The sequence below is a fragment of the Bombus pascuorum genome, chromosome 12, assembly GCF_905332965.1.
Source record: "Bombus pascuorum chromosome 12, iyBomPasc1.1, whole genome shotgun sequence".
Lineage (NCBI taxonomy): Eukaryota > Metazoa > Arthropoda > Insecta > Hymenoptera > Apidae > Bombus > Bombus pascuorum.
Window position 1 is genome coordinate 7,702,632 of NC_083499.1, and position 21,255 is coordinate 7,723,886.

Genomic DNA, 21,255 nt, shown 5'->3' on the forward strand with positions numbered 1-21,255 from the left:
GAGATTAGAAAAGCATGAAAAATCTTGTAGAGAATAGGAAAATACGATGATATAAATCAGTACATACATGAGCGCGCTCGACGGTGTCGACTTGCGAATAGTTTTAGATCCTACGCTGGACAGACAGCCAATTATATGTCGACGATTCGACGTCGACGAGTCAATGTCGTTGGATCGTCCCGTTTCATCAGAATAATCCATCGTAGTAGGAAATATAAACGAATTTGAGCAACAGACAGAACGAGGTATGGTTCGATCGGTTGTAGTTGCGATTAGTTTTCTGCGCATGCGCGACGAGTTCGACTAAACTCGACTGTAACCGCCGCCACATTCAAAATCGAAAAACACGTTGTAAAAACAAGATAATATTTTATTCGATTATATATTACATATATACACCGCGTTATATACATAATAACAATATATATAGAGTCGTAGTAAACGTAGAAAATGGTATGTTTCGCAACATATTCTCGATACTGTCACGAAAAGTGTTGGTTAAAAAACGGGAGATTAGCTCGGAATGGGCGGAGGTGGACGAGGATTGAAGGAAATCGGTTTGTATGTTTTTCGCTTCGAAAACGGTTGAACTCCGGTTAGTATAAAATCGTGGGTAGTATTCCTTGGATGTCTCGTTGATTCTACCAGCAGCGACAAATCTTCCTCGGATGCGGCTGCTGCGGCCACGCTTCGTACTGGACTACCGGACCTGCTCTCAACGTTCGTTCGCTGTTTGTCTTCGTTCCAACTGTCTCGCTCTTGGCGTTTGACGAAAAAATTCGAGCGATTCGACGATTCGTGTCTTCGGTTAAGCGTTTTTCTGTTTTCGGGTTGCGAATCGCGAGACTCGTTTGGCCGTTGTTTAACGCGGTGCAGTAGAATTCGAAAAAATACATGTATATCGATCGATCGTTCGAACGCTCTTTCTTCGAAACGAGTCGTCGATTCGCTAGACTCTGCTGTCGCGGATTCATGCACGATATTAACTTAGCTCTAATGAAGCGTTGTTAGATGACTAGAGGCGTTAGGATTATTTCTATATCATGCCCAGCTTAAAAATTCCACGAAACGATCAACGATCGTGAATGGAACACGAACGAAACAGGGTCCCGTTAAGAATAGTAAGCATAGGTACCGTATAGGTATCGTATGCTACAGAGTCCAAATAAAAGATCGATATCAACGCGATTGGACGCAAACGGCGAAGAAAGCGTTTTTATTTTCTAAGCTTTCGGTTCACCAGGAAATCGAGATTCCGTATGCTCGAACCTACCTAGGTCGATGGGGTTTGCTCTTGATTCTGTTTTGCCTGGAATGCGGCCTCGTGTTCGATTGGGACAGTTCGCTGTCGCTACTCGCGAAAGAGGTTTTAGTTGCCACGGTGCCGTGTGCGAAATCTTTCCTACGAGAGAAACGTTACGTCTCGAATGAAACAGAGAGAGAGGAAGAAAGGTATATTGTTTCAACTAATCAGGCTTACCTATAATTGTCCGACTTTGGAGTAGAATTGGACGCAATTGGTGGCTTGCCAGGTTGAACGTTGGCGTCGACGAAAACGTGCGAACTTTTCGGAATGTCGCAAACTATCTTTGGATGAACAGTTGTTTGTCTGTGATTGTCTAAATGATTACAGGTATCCGGTGACCAATCGTAATACTTTGGTCGATAGTCTTTTCGCTCGGCACGAAGTTGTTTAGTCGAATCCGAGTCACCGATAGAACGTTTGCCAGGTGCGATCGTGGACGAGTTCCCAGTTGGCAACGAAGTAGGAGAGGATGCGGTGGAGGAAGGCGCACCGTCCGGATCGGCACGAGACAACTGCGAACCATCCCAGTCGGGGGTCGGCAGGCTACTGCAACAACGAACGGTCTCGAGATATCGAGTTGTAGCACGATAGGTATGTATAGTTGCGTATTCAAGGAATGTTAACTCGTCGTTTTCAGCCCAGAGTCGGGGACATACTTACTTGAAATTCTCTTCCATTTCTTTGAAAAGACGCAACTGTTGTCTGATACTCGCTTTTTCTTTCGCGCGTTTTCGTTGGAACTCTTCCTCCACTTTGCGCATCGCTTCGAGTTCGCCCTTTCTTTGCCGTTCTTTCGCTTCGGCTTCCCTCGATAGCTTCTCGGCTAATCGACGTCTTTCTATCTGTCTAACCGTCGACTGAAAAGTGAACCTTCTGCTTCTCGAATTATTTTTCCTTTGCGGTTTCGATTCTCCGATCGCGTCTAAGTTGGAGGTCCGCGTTTCTTGGTCGTCGTTCGCAGAAGACAAGAACGTTCTCCTTTGCTTTGGCTGACTGACGTTCTCGCGTGGTTCGGGACAAGTCGAAAGCTCGTTAAGACCTCTGCAATCGTTGCCGCCAATACGACTTTTCAATCTTTTACATCGTCGTTTCGATACGTTGCCGACCTTGTCCTCGTCTTCATCCTCGTACTCGTTGTCGTCATCTTCTTCTATTTCCTCCTCCTCTTCATCCTCTTCCTCGCGCTCGTTCGCCTCCTCCGCTCGGTCTTCCTTGTTATCGTCGTTGTCTACGTCGATGTTGCCGTTTCGATCGGCATTCTTGTACGCGTTTAATCGGAAAGGCGCGATTTCAGCCTGACATTCACCTTGTTCCTCGCTATTTTGCTCGCGATTTATCGTGCTGGTTTCTGCGTAATCGGTAGAACCGATTTTTCTACTCCTTAAATGTTGCGCTCGATGTTCCGTTTCGTTGGTCTCCGGTAGATACATAACGTGACCGCCAGGCATAAGATACGAAAAAGACGGAGGCTTCAGGATAACTGGAAAATCATTTTCTTTGCTTTTAGCATCGCGGTCGATCGCCTGATTGATTCGCGAGTCTCGTTCGTCGTCGACGTCCTCTGTCAAATCATCATCGATGCCATTATCGCCGTCGTTGTTGTCTTCGTCGTCGTCATCGGCGTCGTCGTCGTTATCGTCATCGTCGCTATCGCGCGAACGTTGAACGCGTCGAGCGACGCGATCTCGATACGGAAACGGCTGCCAAATCGAGGGCGAAATCCGCGCCGCTTCGATGCGACCGCGATTGTGCTGCAACGAGGTTGGTGCACTGGTCGATAACAACCAGTTATCGTCGAGAACGTCGCGAGTACATTTTCTCTGATGTTCGTGAGAACCTATACCGAAAGCTCCAGAAACCGATCTCTTCAGCTTCTGAAGCGAATTAAACGCAGATGGCTCCCTGGCCTTGGTTTCCGGAGCGTAGAGACACGTCGTCGTCCTGGCTTCGTCTCTGGGCAACGAAAGGGAGAAGACATGCGCTCGCGAAGAATGATATTTCAACGGAGTGGATAAAGGTGGCGGCGAGTCGACGCCGGCGTCGCTGCTCGACTCCTCTCCCAAATCCTGTTGCGGCGTCCAAGTCGGCCTCGTCACGGTCGTTTTCATCCTGTTGATCGTACTGACGTCGAACGAGTCCTCGTTGCCGGCTCCGGCATCCCCGGATATCCCGGAATCTCCGGACTTGTCGTGCCAACTGCGGGGTCCCAAAGACAGTGGGAAAGGTGGTGGTGGCCTCGAGAGCCGCTCTATTCGCTCCTCGAACAGCACCTAAAACAGAAACGAACGCCCGACGACATTCGCGGTTTCAACCGGAATCGAACCAGATAGAAACGGGGAAGGTGACGATCGAACAACGAACAAAAACGTTACGATTACGAACCGGGATTTCTTCGCTGGCGGTGCTCATACTCGGGCCCGGTGTTTCCAACGTCGAAAGCAATCTCCACGCAGCAGACGGCGAAAATCGCGGAATTTCCAACTGCTTCTTCGGCAAGGTGGGACGCAGCTTCAGCGAGATATTTTCCACCACGTTTCTTTCCTGCAAATGTTTCACCGGTCGGTTCGTGAAACGAACGAGAAGAAAAAGAGCAGATCGAACGATCGACGACTCACATTATCGTCCATGTCATCAGTCGCATCCGCGACGAAGGAAGGTCGGCCGTCTGCTTGATCGCGATGCAGTAACTTGACCTCGGACTCGAACTTTCCCTCGATATCTTGGTCCTGGTTGGCTCGAGACTCTGCAGCCGAACCCTCGTTCATGCCGAAGTAAAAGGTCTTTGGCGTCGTGGAGACAAATCTAACAGGCAACGATGACAGGTGTAAGTTATCGCGTACGTTATCGAAAGAGGAAACCATCGACGGTTGGAACCGTAAACGAATGGCGAACAGCAACTTACGATTGATCGTGTTCTCGATCCTCTGATCGTTCGTTTGGGGCGGAGTTGCCCGTTTCTCCGACGTACTCGTTGCCTAGCGATCGCGCTTCGGATTTCTCGGCTATCGCGACGTCTGGCCACTTTTGATCGGGCGGTTGTTTCGCCGAAACGATCTTCGACCGACGGTCATCGTCTCGTCTGCTGCCAGGATCCGAATTCTGCTGCTGATGCTGCCACGGTCGCCCTTCGGTCGACTTGGAATTGTTGACAACATCAACCGCGTCGTTTGCTGACCGATCCCTCGATGCCGGACTTTCGTAGGTTCGACGACGTCGGTTTGATTTAGCGATCGCATCGCGGTCGACGCCTCCCTCTGTTTCGCGATTGCCCGTTTCGATAACGTTAACTGAATCCGAGGATCGACCGCGTTGATCCCGTTCCTTACCGTCGTCGCGATTCTCTCGCCCATCTTCGATCTCGTTACGTCGACGACTCGATCGTTGATCGGCAAGGCCGACCGTTTCCGTGTCGAAACGGTCGCCCCGACGATCATGAGCGGATTCGTCGAACGCCGTTCCGCTGGAATCTAACTTGTCACGGACTCTTTTAGCCACTCGAATCAACTCCGCTTGAAACTCTGGGCTACTGATGCTTCTTTGAAGCGTGTTCTTTCCGTGGTCGGACAGCTTGGAACGATGGTGGCGATGTTCGTCGACGTTCGGGCGATCGCGATCGTGTCGGTTAACAGGCACTGCATCCGCAACGACCTCGTCGTTGTCGGAATGCTGGGTCGTCCGAGAAGGACGAGAGGCGCCGTTCCAATGATTGGGCGCGTCTCGTTGCGTAGGTCGCGATCGTTCGCGATCACAATCGGACGACGGTGACAGCTGCCAGGTGATTTGGGCTTTCTTCGATTCGGCGCGAGTTTTAAACAAGCGGGATCTTCGTGGAGGCGGTTGAACTTGAGAACGATAGTGATGGTGTTCGAATTGATGAGCATGGGAATGAGGATGGGAATGGAAATGCGCGTGCGGATAGAAGCGGGAGTCGACATCTCGCGAGGAGTCTCCGTGGAGAGTAGGAGAGGCGGGGGATGCCGGTGGAGCAGGAGCTTTGTACTTTTTCCTAGGTTTGTATGCGCTTTCGAGTCGTTCTTTGGATTCCTTGCCATAGCGGTAACAGCTGGATGATGGCGGAACTGTCTCTTGCCTGTCGATCGAGTTGCTCGATAAATCGGAACGGCCCGGGATCGGAGGATAGACCAGATCTGGAGAACAACGAAGATCAGGCTCGCTGCCAAACTTCTTCAGATTGCCGGCACTGGTGTTCGCATCTGGCCGACTCGAGTCGGCTCGATAGCGACAGCAGTGCCGATCGATCCTCCTCGAACAGGGTTGGACGAGGTTCGATGCGGAACCGCTTCTCTCCCGAAAGGAAGGATCGTTGGTACGCTGCAACAGAAAGACGGTCAAGGCAATGATGCATGATTTTCTAGGTCGCGTTCGTTTTCTACTAATTAACGACGAGTTTCACCTTGGTGAGGTCGCGAGACGACGCGAACGTCGGTGCTCTGCGACCACTGATCGTTCCACCGTTCTGTATGATACTTCCGTTGTCGGTGGCGCGTAACCTCTGATTCGGTGGCTCGGGGAGGACCTTGCGCGCAGCGGTTGGCTGCGACCGATGTCTCGTTAATTCCCGAGGGAAAGACTGAGACCAACCCCGATTTGCTCCATCCGGCACGGTCAGCCCGTTCGAACACACGGACGCAGCTTGCTGATCTCGAGAACTGCTACCATTGTTGCCCATCTCGATGACCCTGCGGCGTCCTCGCTGCAGCTACGAGAACCGCGACCGATCCTCCATCGTCCGTGCATTCGGCGCTTCCTAAAATTCTTTGTAATTTCATCATCCTCGCTTTCTTCTGCCTCGTCTGCCTTCCCTGCCTTTTTTGCTTTCCACTCATATTTCGTTCTACTTGGCATAACGTTGGTCGAGCCGACGAAATGCTTCTCGTTCGTGGAGACGAACTGAGCGAACCGAAGAGAAGACCAACCGTGCTCGATACCAGCGGTAACGGTTTTGCCTAACGGGTTCGAATTAGTGCAAGAGTCTCGATAAATCGACGGCCGGCGGGATATACTGCGTGCGCGTTGCTCGTCTTCTTTGAAAAATCGACTAGCTCGATCGCATCACGCTCGAATAGACGCGACGATAAATACGACGAGTAAATTTACACGCCTGCTTTTTTTCCGCTAAACGAGTATTCGATCTTTCGAGCAACGTTCCCGACGTTGTTGCGTAAAAGCGAGGAGAAAGCTGTGCCGAGAGGCATCTTCGTCGTCGTCATCTTTGCCGTAACGCTTCCTCGACCTTCGGCTGGTCGTTCGTCTATCGCCGCAGCGATTGCCGCCAATAACCCAATTAGTCCGGTCGGTAATGATCGGAAAATCGGATGAGGTCGTTCCTGCATCTCTGTATGTATGAGAGGCGAAGAAAAAGAAAAAGAAAATAGAGAGAGAGAGAGAGAAAGAGAAATTGAAACACGCGGTAGATGAAATCGGATCGAGGTCGCGGTCCACGTGTGAAAAAGAGAGTCTTCCAGGACAAGTTCGATCCGGTATATCCGGTGAGAGCGGACAAGCGATAACTGCCAGCCTGTTCTCATCTTGCGCATTCTCTCTTTGCTTTCGAAGTCGAGAACGCGTTTCATGACCGAAATTCGATCGATGAGAACGTAAACGGAAGAATCCGCGGAAGGAATCCGAAAGTTGATAAACCAGTCCGGAGAAGGGGAAGAATGGCGGGAGAATGCCGTCAGTTGCCGCGGTAGGACAAAACACGAATCGATGTCGACGTCGCGTTGCACTCGTGGCCTATTCCTAGCCGAATCGACGCAACGGAACAAGCGCAAGAAGAAAAGGAGAAAAACGACAGGTGGGCAAGTGGAAAAAAGGAGAGAAGCGATCGTTTCGAATCTGACACGGCAAAGTCTACCGTACAGCGGGTACACAGCGGCGATTAGTCGTGGATCGTTGGCTCGCTTCACGGGACGTGAGTCGTTGGCCGAATAGTTGCATGATCCCAGGCTCTAGACCGATGTTGCGCGTCGGACCTTCGCCTCGATTTCTCTCGTAACGGTTCGAATGCCGTATGTATTACGCGGCACCGTAATAGACCGTGTACGATTTCCGTATTTGCTCGTACGTGCCACTTCCTCTTCCGTCGTTTCGCGGCAAAATTTCTTACAACGACCGTTGCTTGTCATCCGTTTTCGTCGCTTCGTGCTCGCTTATCGTCGCACTGGCGTTAGCGTCGTAAGACGAGATCGATCAGGAAAACGACGAGTGACGGAAAGAAATATAGAGGACAAAGAGAAGGGAAAGCAAAAGCGCCGAACACTATCCAGGAACGAAGGCAAGTTCCACGGAAGGAGAGCGAACGAAACGCATAACCGGTTATCGTTTAACTGCCCGATCGTCGTGGGTCTTGCCATTTGCTCTTTCGTTCTATGTTTCTAGTTCGGAGTTGCGTTCCCGCGCAAAAATCGTCTAGGCAAGGCATATGCCCGACCGGATCGTTTGACGCATCAAACGCCAGTGACAAACGACGACGACAGCAACAACGAGTACGAACGAGCGCTCTTCTTTTTTCGAAAATACATCGAACAGGGATTATCGCGCGATTGTTGGATCTGGGCGCGAGCTAAAACGAAAAGGGCAGAAGGGCTGAGGTTTGGTCTTAGTGGGAAGTTTGCAGAAGGAGACAAGAAAAAGTAGGAAGAGGACGGGGTGCGGGGGTCGGAGAAAGATAGAAGAGAACGGCAGGATATCGAGAACGAGTACGGATGGGTTTTATTCGCGAGGCATCTGGGTCAGTCAGAGTCGCACAAGTGCACTGTGCCGCACCTATTCCGTTCGCCGCACCTGTGCGCATGCGTGTTGGCTAGCAGGAGCGTAAAATCTCGGAGGATCGGAGATTCGATCGAACGAACGAGCCAAACGAAACCAGAAAAGAAAGAACGCCGCAAAAGCGAAAAAAAGAAGCGGCATCGTTCGGAATTATTTTCTCAGCATCGTTTCCCAGGAATTTTGGTATGCGGAAGGAAAGCTACGTAGCAAGGTTCGCAGAGCGATTGAGCGAAAGGCGGAGAAAAGAGAAGGGAGGAAACGACGTGTGTGCGTTATCTATATGATGGTGTTGGTGGTGGTAGCCGTCGAGCAATGTGTACCGGTAAAGAGAGAGCTAAGTGTACGTATAGTTACATTCCGGTTAATAAAAGAGAGAAGGAAAAGAGAGAGAAGGGGGAGTATCGATGCGAGAATGAAAGAGAGCACGGAACTTTTCGGACACGAAGCAGAGATAGATGCGATCGGTAATCGAGGGAACGACGCGACCGATTCGATGTTCGGAGTTCGCGGAATATTCGGCGCCCGGGGAGGCCCTCCGATCACTCTCCCGAACCACCACTTTTTCCGAGCATTTCTTTCTCGTGCAGCGCGAGTCTACTAACAAGTATATACTATATATAAGAGATATACTTCTATTTTGTCTCTATGCCTTTAGTAGCTTCGACTTAACTCGCTGTTTACCCTCGTGGTCATCACCACAACGTTGTCATCGCCATTGCCATCGTAATCATCGTCGTACCTATCGTTATTCTCTCGTCAACTTTCGACTACTGACCTCATTCAAACCACGATTCTCTCTGTTATTGCTGCGCGCGGTACTTTGACTGCTGTCGCATTACCGGGAAACTAGCATCGAAAATCCAGGTCAATCGCGCGCCCGCCCATACGTGCGATTCTTTCGTGAGATGAAGCGTTCGTTGCGAAACTTCCTGCGCGCGTTGCGCGGATCCACGATTCCTCGAAAGCAAATATGTACGTGGAGTTGGTCAAATTTCGCCATACTTTTCTTTCCCCAACAAATATCGTCCGCCAACGCGATTCTACATATCGACTTTAACCAAAATAGAGCTACTACGAATGCTACTCGTAATCCATAATCCACTGACTGATGAAGAATGGCATGCCCAGCCGCGATAATTCAACGAGGATTGTAACGTCCTCGACGCTGAAGGGCAAATGGCAAGAACCAGCAAGAAGTGAAAGCTGTGTTTGCGCAAAGAAGGAACAGCGATGCGTTCAAGATCCGAATGATTTTATTTGATATTCCGACACGGCTCTTTTAAATATATCCTTCGTTGAAAGAGAAGAAAGGAAAGAAGAAAAGGGAAGGGCTCCATTAGCAATGAGCCTGCCAACGATGTTGATCGAGGAAAGAAGACGGTGTGAAACTGTGCGTCTAGTCGAACGGAATCGAAAGAAACGAAACGGATGGGAAGCGAAATGAAACGAAGCGAAACGAACCGTAATCATCCGCGCATTGAAGAAACTACGAGTGTTAGAAGAGAAAGGATGGAAGATCCGACAGTCCTCCGTGCGAGAAGTGAACCGCTTTTCTCAAGGAAGCGAGGAGAGTAATACGACCGTCGCTTTACGAGTCGAGATTCGTTGTTCGTGAGATACTGTCTCGTTAATTGGAAACTACCGAGCGAAAGCTTCGTTAATAGGCAACAAATGAAAACTACGCGTAACGCGCTACCATAGACGTATACACAAAGTAGACAAGTATATACGCTTGCTTACGATTCGATGCAGTTGCGGCTGCGCGAACAAACTTGACATCATATAGGACGCGCGCAAACCAAATTTCCTTCTTCGAAACTTTCCTACGCGCCGATCGACCGCTTCAACGCACGGCTTTCTCGTTCGTAAAACACGCAAGAAAATACCGTCGATCAACCTTGGATAGCTCTGTATCGCATTATCCTTACGTAGTACCACTTCCGAACCTGAACTATGTTGTTGTATGTGACACCCTGATAAAGTGAACTGGTAAGGAAAAATCAAGCGGCGAAACGTCCCCAGCGAAGCGAATCGATATTCTGGCTCGACTTGCACGCCTTTTAATCGCGTCTAAGCTGTAACTTAAGCGGAAATTCAAGCCAGAATGGCTAGCGCGAAAAACGACCAACGCGCATTTGCGATCCCTCTCACCTGCGTCGCAGAACAAACATTTAAGCTTCAAACCATCCTCTCGAAATATATGAAACGACGAATCTTTAATGATTCCTCGTGCTTCGATCTTTTCCAAAAGCTCCGTCGCGGCTATGGATTGAGAAAAAAAGAGGAAAACGGATACGAGAAAGAGAAAACGTCGCGCTGCAGGAATCGTTAAAGAGTAAACAAAGCTAGTGGTCTCTCGGTAAAGGCACATCGAGCGGGAAGCATCTAACGGGGCAACGTCACGGCGCGTTAATCTTCTTCCGATTTTGTCTATTCTTCCTGTATTTCTCCCATCTTTCGTGACAACAACCAACCGCGATCGTACGGATTCTTTCCACGATCAACGATTCGAGAATCGTTCGAGAAATCAGCAAAGACAAATCTCCCGCGAGACTGTTCTCGCTGTTTGTTCGACCGATGCTAATATCTCCACCGCTTTCGTTTCGTCGCAATCAACGAAATTACGCGCATTGTATTCGCGAACGGGAACAGGGACACGGTTTTTTCCACGAGTATTGTTCCTCATCTTAGAATCTGCCGTGCACATTTATCTCCTGAATGATGCTCCCACCGTGTTTGTTGGCCATTTCGAATACACGGCCTTTTAAAATTTCTGTTGCGTCGCGTCGCGCGAAAGGTCTGTGCGTTCGAAAGGAGGCCATCGATTCTTAAGCAGTCGGGATACAAATTCGTACAATGTTCGAAGTAATTTCATGGCTGCTGCCCTTTAAAATCCTGTCATCGTACGAAAAACCGAAAGCAACACACTTCTATTCGTCAATATAGGAATTCAAGATTTATCGATCCTATGATTGCGATAAATACACATTTTTCGACCATTTCCTCGGTATTATTACATTTACATGTACATATATACTTGCCTTAATTAGAGTTAGCGGTAGCGTAGAATAAACAGCAAACAACACGTAAAAGTCGAATTGTACGATATTATTCACTGTCGCGAGTATTTCCGTGCGGTACGACTTCTCTCTTCCTAGAGATCGACTGTTATCGTACGCTGTAGCACACGCGCAATTTTCCCGACGGCTAGTTAAATTTCAAATGTCGAATTCGCGAGACTATAGTCGTACTTTCGGTATGCGAACGTCTGCCACGAGATTAAGCGTGGCAATAGGGAACGATTAAGGATAGATGAAAATCGGCTGACGAGAAAGCGAACGAGAAAGTAGGTATGGCAGCAGGAAGAACAAGATATAGAGTAAGGATGAGAGAAGGATCAAAGTGTGGGAGAGGAGGGAAAATAGTTGCAAAAATGGAAAAAGAGGAAAAAGAGAAAGGAGGAAAGAGGAGAAAAGAGGAAGGAGAAAACAAAGAGCGAAATCGTCGAACTGCACGGTGCGTTTAGATGGTAGGACGACTCAAAAGAGAGTGCGATCCGCGCGGTCCTTATCCTCGAACGCGACGCGAAATCGGAACTGAGCGACGGTGGCGGCGGCGACGGCGGCCCTCGAATCCCCACCCCTGTGAACACTGGTTAAAACCGTTCTCCTACCATCGCTCGTCTTTCATCTATCTACCAACCTGCCTACTATCTCTCCATCCTTTTCACCTAACCATGTAACGCATAGCATTGTCCCTTCCCCTACCTATCTCATCCTTGCCGCATTCCTTTCAACGTATTCCTTCTATATGAGTGTGTCATGTGACGTTTCTTCTAAAGCTCCAACAATTAGACGTAGCTGTTCAACATTTCGCCACCTTTTTACGCTAAATGTTTGAATCGTGATGTATCATCCGATTTTCTTCCTTCTGCGATCCTTTACCTCAACACCTCGTGTCTTTACGCACACCAAGTTCACACAAATCGAACGCAAATCAATTATTCATAACTAAATGCTTATCCTTGTTTCATATTAGCAACTATTTGCTTTAGGAAATACGTACTTGCTATCAACAATAAACATGAACGTTGGCAATGCGTTGCTACAAGGAAGTATAATTTAATCTATGATTCTATTACATTAACCAATAAGCTATTCGCTTAGTACTATGTACAAATATTTGAAAGGTGATTAAAATTATTTGTGAGGGGGCCAAGTCCACTGATGCGGTGGAGATTTTTCTATCAAGCTTTCCCATGGCTTGCACTCGAGCATATTCTGCATCAAGCTGATTTCGTTCTTTGCGTGAATTATTAGTTCCTCTACTTGTCCCTGGTTTATCTTTTCCTCTATATCAGGAATGCTTTCATTCTGCAACGTCAGATATGTACATATTATATCGGTAATTCGATTCGAAATAAAAATATAGTCCAAATATCCTTTTTATCTGATGTAGTATTTAAGAATCTTTAAGTGGGAAATAACCTGTAATATAATATCGGTCCTTTCCTTAACCAAACTTTCAATAGATTTCCTGTAAATGTAGTCTTTTGGCATTTCATTCGCGAGCCGTAAAATTCTCTCATACAATGTACGAAGTTCCACACGAGGATTCACAGCTACAGCGAGTCCAGTCAATTTCGTTGACTATGAATAAAAAGATATTTTTATTGAACAGAACATAAAAAAAAGGTTTGAGATGTTTATTATAATCATACCGTTACGTTATCGGTATGGTTATGTTTTGAACGAAATGACGGAACCATTTCGAGAATGAAAGAGATATTATCCAATTATTTTAGCAAGTTACTAATTATATTAAGTTACACACAGAGACATTACCTTTTTCAATAATCCTGACATGATCGTACATGTACGACCTATTTCTCTGAAATAAAAACCAATTACGCGATCAACTTCCGATTTGACTCAACCTCTAAATTATACGATACATTTTCTGTAGTGGTAACACTGCATCGCTACAACATCGCTATCTCGACAATAAATTGTCAACTACGCTTGGTATGTTCAAATTAAAGAATCATGAAATTTCTAAATATCGTTTATCTCCCTTTCATCTTTATCTTAATCGAATCATTCCCTGTTGATTTTATTCACTTTTGTGTTAGCCTTCCAACAGAATTCGCTCGTTATTTCGTTAACGGACAAAATTATGAAATTGAAGATCAAATAACGTTTATTCGAATAATAATTCGGTCTTTTTTTTACCATGATGTATCCTTATACGTGTAGTATATAAACGAAAGGGACGGAAAACATATAGAACAAGAATCACTTTAAAGATATATCATTTATTTTATGTTTTCACAAATAAACATGTTTATCGATTAGATTTAGCAACACGTTCGAGTTCGTCTTTCTTTTTAATCGCGTAAGAATTAGACGAACCTTTGGCAGCATTGATGAGTTCATCCGCCAAACATTCGGCGATCGTCTTAATATTACGGAATGCGGCTTCCCTAGCACCAGTACATAACAACCAAATGGCCTGATTTACTCGTCGTAGCGGAGAAACATCCACCGCTTGTCTTCTAACTGTACCAGCACGACCAATACGCGTGGAATCTTCTCTTGGTCCTGAGTTAATGATAGCCGTCACAAGAACCTTCGTAGAAACGTAATAAACGTAAAGATAAACGTGCGTAAACACATTTTCATTTTGATTTTACTTATTTACATACATATGTACATATATAAAATAGAATGACCATAATTAGTTACAAAAAAAATGACTATAATATATACATTACCTGTAAAGGATTATCACCCGTTAGCAGGTGAATTATTTCAAAGGCATGTTTTACAATTCTTACTGCCATTAACTTTTTGCCATTATTTCTTCCGTGCATCATTAAAGAATTTGTAAGACGTTCAACTATGGGACACTGAGCTTTTCGAAATCGTTTTGCAGCATAACGTCCAGCAGAATGTGGTAGATATTTTGCATTTTTCTCCTTTACAGCGATATAGTCTTGTAATGACATGTCGTTCACCTGCACATCATCGCAATTCCAACGACCAAATAATTTAATTTCTGGCAATTCAGCAGAAAGTGCCAGTGGTAAAGTTGTAGTGGTAGGTACCACCATATCATCAAACGTTTCTATATCAGCCATGATTTATCTGTAAAATAAAAGTTATCATTAAAAACTGTTATTTATATAAATTATATATTAATAATGCAAAATCATTGATCGCCAATTTCTAGCACTATGTGCACAAATCACAGAGAGAATATATTCATTATTCTGCAAAAAGAATATAAAAATTGAAAATTTGAAAAATGTTCCATTTAACGCATACAAATATTGCAAACGCAGTTTATTTTTATTAAATGTCAATCAATGCGATACATTAATAGAAATGAGAAAAAAAAGAAAGAAAACGAAAAAAAGAGAAAGAAATATGTATAAACATCGCTTAGTTGTATAACTAGTAAAGTTTGACAGAAATTGTAACAGCGTGGAGTAGTTGAAACGATATAAACATTCAACGCAATTTCTTTGAAATTGAATGTTTCCAACGTCTTCTCATTGTTATCTATGGAACACCACAACTTTGTTGATATAAAAACTTGTATACGAATAACACGAAGACATGTGGCCATGTGGTCGCGTGTACAAATCGAAACATATTTAGCTACTAAATAGTAGAACGTATTATACGTTTTTAATCACCGACTATAGTTTGTATGTTGCCAATATAATGATATCACTTTTTTCAACACAACTGAACAGGTACAGTTATCGAATCTTCGAATCCCTTACCATACAAACTTCGTTCACGTCTTCCTTGGAGTAAGCGTGAACAGGAAAAGACCATGACACTAGTGGCGCTTCGACCTGTGACTGCCGGATTTCAAATACCCTAGTCAATTTCAACATACAACATGACTATCTTTAATTTCCATATCATATGTATTTATAATATAATATGGACTACTTTCACGTATAATTAATTTCCATCGTTTCCTTGATCGATTAATTTTTTGTTGTAATCAGAAAGCATGACAAGTTTTCAATATTATAGTCGTTAATTTGACTACCAAGTGTTTACAGCAGTACTGGTAAACGCACAAGCAGAGACGATTGGTTCGTGAGTTGCCATTTTGAGCGTGTATTTATGAGTAATTCTACTTAAATAACATATTATTAGTGAATTTTTGTGATATTCTATTCAGTTGTCATAATTGTTTAAAAGTGCAGATGTGAAACAGTTCGATAATAGTGTACGATCAAGTGTTTGGTTTCATGTTTGGGGTTAGTACCGGTTACCGCGAGTAAACCGGTACATGTCGAATAGATAAGTTCGCGTCAACTACGAAAGATGTCACTACTAAAAAATCTGGAACAACTTCCGGTCTTTAGAAGGAAACGGTAAGTGTTATTTGTATTTTTATATTTGTCTCTAATTTACCTTTGGACATGATACTACGCGTCGGCAGTAAATGAATTTCATTTCTCCAAGAATTATGTATATCAGATAAATGTATTGCGCGACCTATCCATGTTCCTACAAAGTATGTAGTTACTCAGGTAGTAAGATATACGACATTGTACTTGTGAAAACAAGCAATTAATGTATCAGAAAGAGAAAGAGAGAGAGAGAGAGAGACAGAGAGGGAGGGAGAGAGAGAGTGAGAGTGGGTGGGCGAAAATGAAGGGGGCGAGCGGTAAGAACAGCTAAGTACGACAATTTAAATATTATATCAATTATTTCATATATTACAAAAATATTGTGACCATTGCAATTCAATAAAAGTATTCGTAAAGATAGTTACAGTTTTATACTTGAGTGATGAATGAATTAGTTTGGTAGAGGAAATAGGTATCGCAAATAATTTGCAATGTCATGTTAATAACAATATCAATATTACAGTAAAGCAAAATAGAAGGAAAGAAACAAGAATCAGAACAGATTGTCGTCGAATAGTTGAATTTACGATCATGATTTAAAAATAAATTCCTATTAGTAGTTAGGTTTCTAAATCTGTTTGTTTTAAGATTTGTCCTGGTAAAGGTTCTGTTATTAGGGAAGGTTCCCGTCATCGGCGAAAGGTATCGTTCGTAAATTCGTTTGTTAATATACAGCTAACAGGATAAATTCGAAATCGAGGGACTATCAACGATAAATCAGAATGACCTGGAATTTAGCTCGGTTTGGATCTGCATCTAATTCAGCTGGTGTTTTTCTTTCAATGGAAGCAACGCGGTGAAAAGTAGAAGGGCACCGATAGCCGAATCGTGGGAGGGTTCGAACATGGGGTGTATCCTAGCAACTTACCGAACCGCTAGAGGGTAGTCGTTCAGTGACGTAGCTACAGATTTCCTACCTGCTGTATCGACCATTTTATAGATATTCTGTAATTGTTCTTCTTCATTTCCTCGATGTATAGAATCGACCGTCTATTCGTTGGCAACGTTAACCTTTCGCTTACTGTTATCTTTTATTACCACAACAAACTTGTGCCATAAAATGTACTAATGTAATACAGAGAATAGCGAAGGGAAACGGACGGAGCTTTAATTTGCTTTCAAGCGTGTATGCGTATGCGCATGCGTACACTGTGCACACTTGTGTACATTCATTAGTATTGTGTGAAATGATCTGTGAAGAGAAGGGATAAGGTAAAGCTGTAAATGGATTTCACAGATAAGAAGCAAATTTATTAGGGGACAAGGGTATATGGAATGTTGGAAAAGGTCAAAGTAGGACAAAGTATGCCAAGTACAGATGAACGACCATTTCATCCTATGTAGTCGTATGACGAACCAGATAATTTATGTCTCTACTCTCTGCAGATTCGATAGCATAGTTTCTATAACGATCCGATGAGGTAATTTGTCCTAAAGTAAGAATGATGGTGCAATCTGTCAATTGATTCATCGAGTAAGGACGTATAAAAATTTCCATAATTTCGAGTAATTATGCCGTAAGTGTAACAAACTAAAGAACCAGAAAAAATATATATAAATATGCTTGATATTATAAAAACGTTATAAAACTAAAACGGGACGCGACGGATAAGAAAGGAAGGATAAGAAGATTCCTATCTGCAATTTCGCACAAAGAAGAAAACGTTCAATGGGTTTCAGATATTTGTATAGAGCAATTAGTATTTACAAAGCGGATAGACGAGGTAGAAACTAAATTTCGAACCTCGGGGGGAATTTAACTGGTGTAACGGCAATGAAACTACGAAATCGGTGTGTGAAGTAGATGGAAGATACGAGCACAAAGGACACGCGAGGGGATGAGAAAGATGAGTGAAAGAGAACCGTGCGCGCGAGGGGGTTGACAAGACCACATGCTGCGAATACTCTTCTCGCGTAGTACTGTCCCCTATCTTTTTCTCCCCGAGTTCTCCCCTCTCTTTCTTCTATGCTTCATACTCCACGCTCCCTTTTCCTTTGCATTCCCCTTGCCTATTACCTTTCGTTTGCGCTCTTCCACATCCTTTCTCTCATCCACTTCTCCGCACACGCATCCACTGTCAGTCCTGTCCGATCTGCTCTCCGACGTTTCAACCAGACTTCTGCTTCTACTCCTGCTTCTGCAACGCCCCACTCACACTAAACTTGCATCGAATCTCTTCTACACCAAACAAATTGTAATTTCAAGTTCTGTCGTGTCTATATACACGACTTTAAGTATTTGTTGTAAAGATAAGTAATTGATATTAATTTGGATATTAACAAAATTAGCCGTAATTCAATTAGCGAATGCGTTACATTTGAAGCAGTTGGTCTCGATATTTTTTATCGTACTGAAATAGATTTCGAGAGACGCATTTTTTATAGTTCAATGACAGTAGAAAATACTGAAAAGGGAGCGGAGAACGAGACAGATGGAAAAGGTTATTAAATGAACGTTGAAGTTGGAACAAGATAGCGATGACACTGCGCTCCTAGTTAATGTTGTAGGAAGTAAAAAGAAAAGAAACATACAAGAGTAAGATAAGTGTAGCTTTGGTAATGGTTCAACGAAACCCGGACGCGATGTAACCAAATCAATGCAACGTCGATTTGAGTCGAATCGAATCGAGTTTACGAGAGACTAAATTTTTCGAATGAAAACGATCGCATCGAGAAATTCTACATTATAGCATCCGCGAGGATCGACAAGGCCACGCCCATCCGGATATCGATTCGTTGACAACGTTGCTTTTCGCTCGTGGCTCGGACATACCAAACTTGGGACAGTGAACATTGTCGTCCTTTCTAATTCTCCTCTTTTCATTTTTTTTTTTTTTTTCTATTTTACTTCAAACCGCTGTCCTTGTGTCGTAAAGATTTCTCGCGAATCGATTGCAGAAAAAGACAAGAAAAATAAGGAGAGGAGACTGGAAAAAAATATCGAGCTAAGATCTACATTGGGAATTCTCTGAGAAAATTTGCTTTACGTCGATGTTCGAAAAGAAAAAATTGTTTTACGATTTCATAAGTCATCATCGACCGCTCTTACGATGTTGATATTGGTTTCGCTTATCGAAAGTAGCAATGTCACTGTGTTTCAAACGTCTCTTCTCTATCGAATACAAATATGTAACAACGGAATAAATCCTATTTTACAAAGTAACGTAATTTCGTTCGATATATGATGATTTCGTCGTTTCGTTGTGTAGCATTCAATCATTGACAATTTTACGAAGGACTAACGGTCGAGAGGTTGTATACGAAAGAGGGGGAAGAGAAAGGGGAGAAAAAGGAGTTGAACACGAAGAGAGAAACACAATCAAGGCGTAAAATTTTACCTCGATTGCTTGCAAGCTTAATGAAAACTTTTATCTAAAAAGATATTGTCATTTGTTATTATCGTTCTGATACTTTGTTTGTTATTGCTCTGTAAGCAAGGATACACACACACACACACACACACACACACCTGGAATGAACAGGATCAGTATATCGTAAAAAAGAGGCATTGAGATTTACCTCACAGCTCGTTTTCACTGCATTTATTACTGCTTCAAACCCAGTAAATAATTACACAATAATTACATTATTTACCGCAATGTAGTGAAAAGATGATCGACCGTTTTAAGAGTTTGAACAAATTATGTTGCAAATTTTTGTATTTGTAATAATGCTCGGAAATATCGTAGCATTTTAACAACGCTATGCATAATAAAATCGAAATACGAACAAGAAGTAGCTTTCTCTTTTCTTCCTTTTTAATCGATCGAAATCGGATTACAATTAGATGTCTATAACTGTCACGTAAATGATTCAAGACTCGAAATGTTTCAAACGTGGGTATAACGAGATTGGAAGAATAGCAAAACGAAGAATAAAGTAAGGATGGGTTTTCGTGAACAGCATAATTACTCATAGAAGAATAATATTGCGAAATGAATTTTGGTTGTAGATTTGTCTAGCAGCTTGAAAAGGTCAAGTTCCTTTAAAGCTATCATTAATGGAACTGCTACGTCCGTTTACTCTTAGCCACGATCCACGTCGTACGGTTCATTATGGGAACTAAGAATCGTCGACGAGAAAGAGATGGTACTCGAGAAGAACCAACCGAATGAGCGAACTTGAGTATGCACTATGCACGTGTGTGTGAATATATAGAAGGGGGGAGCAGAAAAAGTAAAGTGACGTGGTGTCGATGCTGAGTGGGGAAGTTCTGACGAGGAGAGACAATAGGGAAGAAAGAAGAGCAATGGAGCAATGGAGAGAAACAAAATGTTCTGTACCAGCTATGGATGGGGTCTTGAAGAACATATATTACGAAACTGTCAAGGATCAAAGTCAATGCATGTACATGTTGATTCGATCGGTTTATCGCATACGTTATACAAAGTATCGTATAAATATCAGCAATGAAGATGTACTTAAAAAAAAAAAAGGAAAAGAAAACGATATAATTGTTCTATGAAATTCACGATAAAAATAAAATGTTTTGTAAAACCATTTTTTGGGTGAATGTAGTGGCTGCGTCGAACGAGTTTGATACGACTTGTTCGAAGTTGAATTTTCCTATCGAGTAATATGTATGAAAGGCTCGTGTAAGAAAATACGTTGAGATTACATATAAAAGGAGTACTAAGAAGGGAGAAAGACAGAGAGAGAAAGAGATTTTTGTTTCGATGTACATATATATGTATATACACTGCTCACAATCAGGGCTGCTTTTGACGAGGAAAACCAGGAGAAGATGGTGAAGAGAAGGAATAGGAGGTGAAGGAGGAGGAGGTGAAGGAGGAGGAGGTGAAGGAGGAGGAGGAGGAAGAGTAGGAGGAGGGTATCTAGCTCCTTCGGGCTCCTTCGTGTTCCTTCGTACTTCTCCACGCTCCTTCGGCTTCTTTTCTTCTTTCCGGGTTTTGCCACGCTCACCGTGACACCACACGGCCTTCGGTAGAAGACGACGGAGGACGCCTGTGCAGAACCCTCGCCCTGCTTCTAACGGTTGGCCAGCACCGGAAATCCACGTCCAGGCGCCCCTTTCCTTATCTTTCGTTTTCTTTTTCTTTTCTGTTGCTTTAGTTTCCTTCGTTTCTTTTCTCGCCGGATATCCACATCTGCTTCTATGCAGTTAGAACCTTCGATACATCTTCGAACAGAAAAAACTATCTACATTTCTTAAGGTAAACTTTTATGTTTCAAGCACCCAAAGCGTGTCACTTTTGATTAAGAAAAATAAAAAACTTAAGTACGTGGTAATGAATAAAATGACAATATACATAATAAAATAAAATTTGAATTGATAAAATTTAAACGGTACAACATAATATTTATCGATGCAATATTAACCGGAAATTAGCAAGTCTGTATATATAAACATGAAAGATATTCTGCAAATCGATACAACTTTTGCCGCAAATGGCGTTCATAAAGTGTAAAACGAAGTGAAATTTTTTAATCTGTTAAAAATGATTTGTATGGTGAGATAATGAAAAATGCATTGGTTTCTCGTTCATAAGGGAAGAGAAGGGCAACCGAAGCGATAGATACGGTCCTATCCGAAGTTTGCCGAATAGAGTCGAGGATAGCCGATCTTGGTGGAGGCCCGTAGCCATGTGTTGCGGTCTGCCGTGAGTGCTTTCTGACAAGGGAGGTGCGGTGTCTGCGTTTTTTCTTTACTGATCGCAGGCCAGAAAACCGGGATTTTTCGAGTAAACAGAGGAGGTAC

General features: G+C 43.8%; 5 protein-coding genes across 12 annotated transcripts in view; 2 read left to right on the forward strand and 3 right to left on the reverse strand.

The window, feature by feature from the left end:
* LOC132912714 (adenosine 3'-phospho 5'-phosphosulfate transporter 1) overlaps positions 1-21,255 on the forward strand; it is a 139,923-nt gene that overhangs the window by 76,232 nt on the left and 42,436 nt on the right. The gene's annotated exons all lie outside the window — the stretch shown is intronic.
* On the reverse strand, positions 346-11,792 carry LOC132912691 (uncharacterized). 3 transcript variants are annotated; one of them, XM_060970342.1, is made up of 9 exons: positions 11,136-11,792; positions 5,721-6,070; positions 4,209-5,638; positions 3,922-4,108; positions 3,689-3,847; positions 1,967-3,576; positions 1,481-1,849; positions 1,274-1,402; positions 346-709 (listed from the first exon to the last, which is right to left on the reverse strand). In XM_060970342.1, exons 2-9 carry the CDS (start codon positions 5,994-5,996, stop codon positions 514-516), a joined length of 4,356 nt encoding a protein of 1,451 aa, XP_060826325.1. In that variant the 5' UTR covers positions 5,997-6,070; positions 11,136-11,792; the 3' UTR covers positions 346-513. The 3 variants fall into 3 exon arrangements, with proteins under 3 accessions (XP_060826325.1, XP_060826322.1, XP_060826323.1); XM_060970339.1 differs by having other exon boundaries at positions 1,481-1,852; XM_060970340.1 differs by lacking the exon at positions 11,136-11,792 and adding an exon at positions 8,874-9,168 and having other exon boundaries at positions 1,481-1,852; positions 5,721-6,074.
* Positions 12,204-13,091, reverse strand: LOC132912734 (NADH dehydrogenase [ubiquinone] 1 alpha subcomplex subunit 5). The gene is made up of 3 exons (XM_060970427.1): positions 12,943-13,091; positions 12,586-12,747; positions 12,204-12,471 (listed from the first exon to the last, which is right to left on the reverse strand). Exons 1-3 carry the CDS (start codon positions 12,961-12,963, stop codon positions 12,298-12,300), a joined length of 357 nt encoding a protein of 118 aa, XP_060826410.1. The 5' UTR covers positions 12,964-13,091; the 3' UTR covers positions 12,204-12,297.
* LOC132912728 (small ribosomal subunit protein uS7) lies at positions 13,393-15,003 on the reverse strand. Of its 2 annotated transcripts, none has more exons than XM_060970419.1 (3): positions 14,889-15,003; positions 13,872-14,244; positions 13,393-13,726 (listed from the first exon to the last, which is right to left on the reverse strand). In XM_060970419.1, the coding sequence occupies exons 2-3, from the start codon at positions 14,235-14,237 to the stop codon at positions 13,442-13,444; spliced, it is 651 nt and encodes a 216-aa protein (XP_060826402.1). In that variant the 5' UTR covers positions 14,238-14,244; positions 14,889-15,003; the 3' UTR covers positions 13,393-13,441. The 2 variants fall into 2 exon arrangements, with proteins under 2 accessions (XP_060826402.1, XP_060826403.1); XM_060970420.1 differs by having other exon boundaries at positions 14,799-14,928.
* The window catches only part of LOC132912689 (zinc finger protein 608-like), a 33,218-nt gene continuing 27,150 nt past the window's right edge, over positions 15,188-21,255 (forward strand). For 2 of the 5 annotated variants that reach the window (XM_060970328.1, XM_060970330.1), the window contains exon 1: positions 15,188-15,497. The gene's annotated coding sequence lies outside the window, so the exon portion shown is untranslated. Of the gene's footprint in view, positions 15,498-20,688; positions 20,711-21,078; positions 21,252-21,255 lie in introns of those variants that run through there. The other 3 variants (XM_060970324.1, XM_060970332.1, XM_060970335.1) reach the window with 2 other exon arrangements.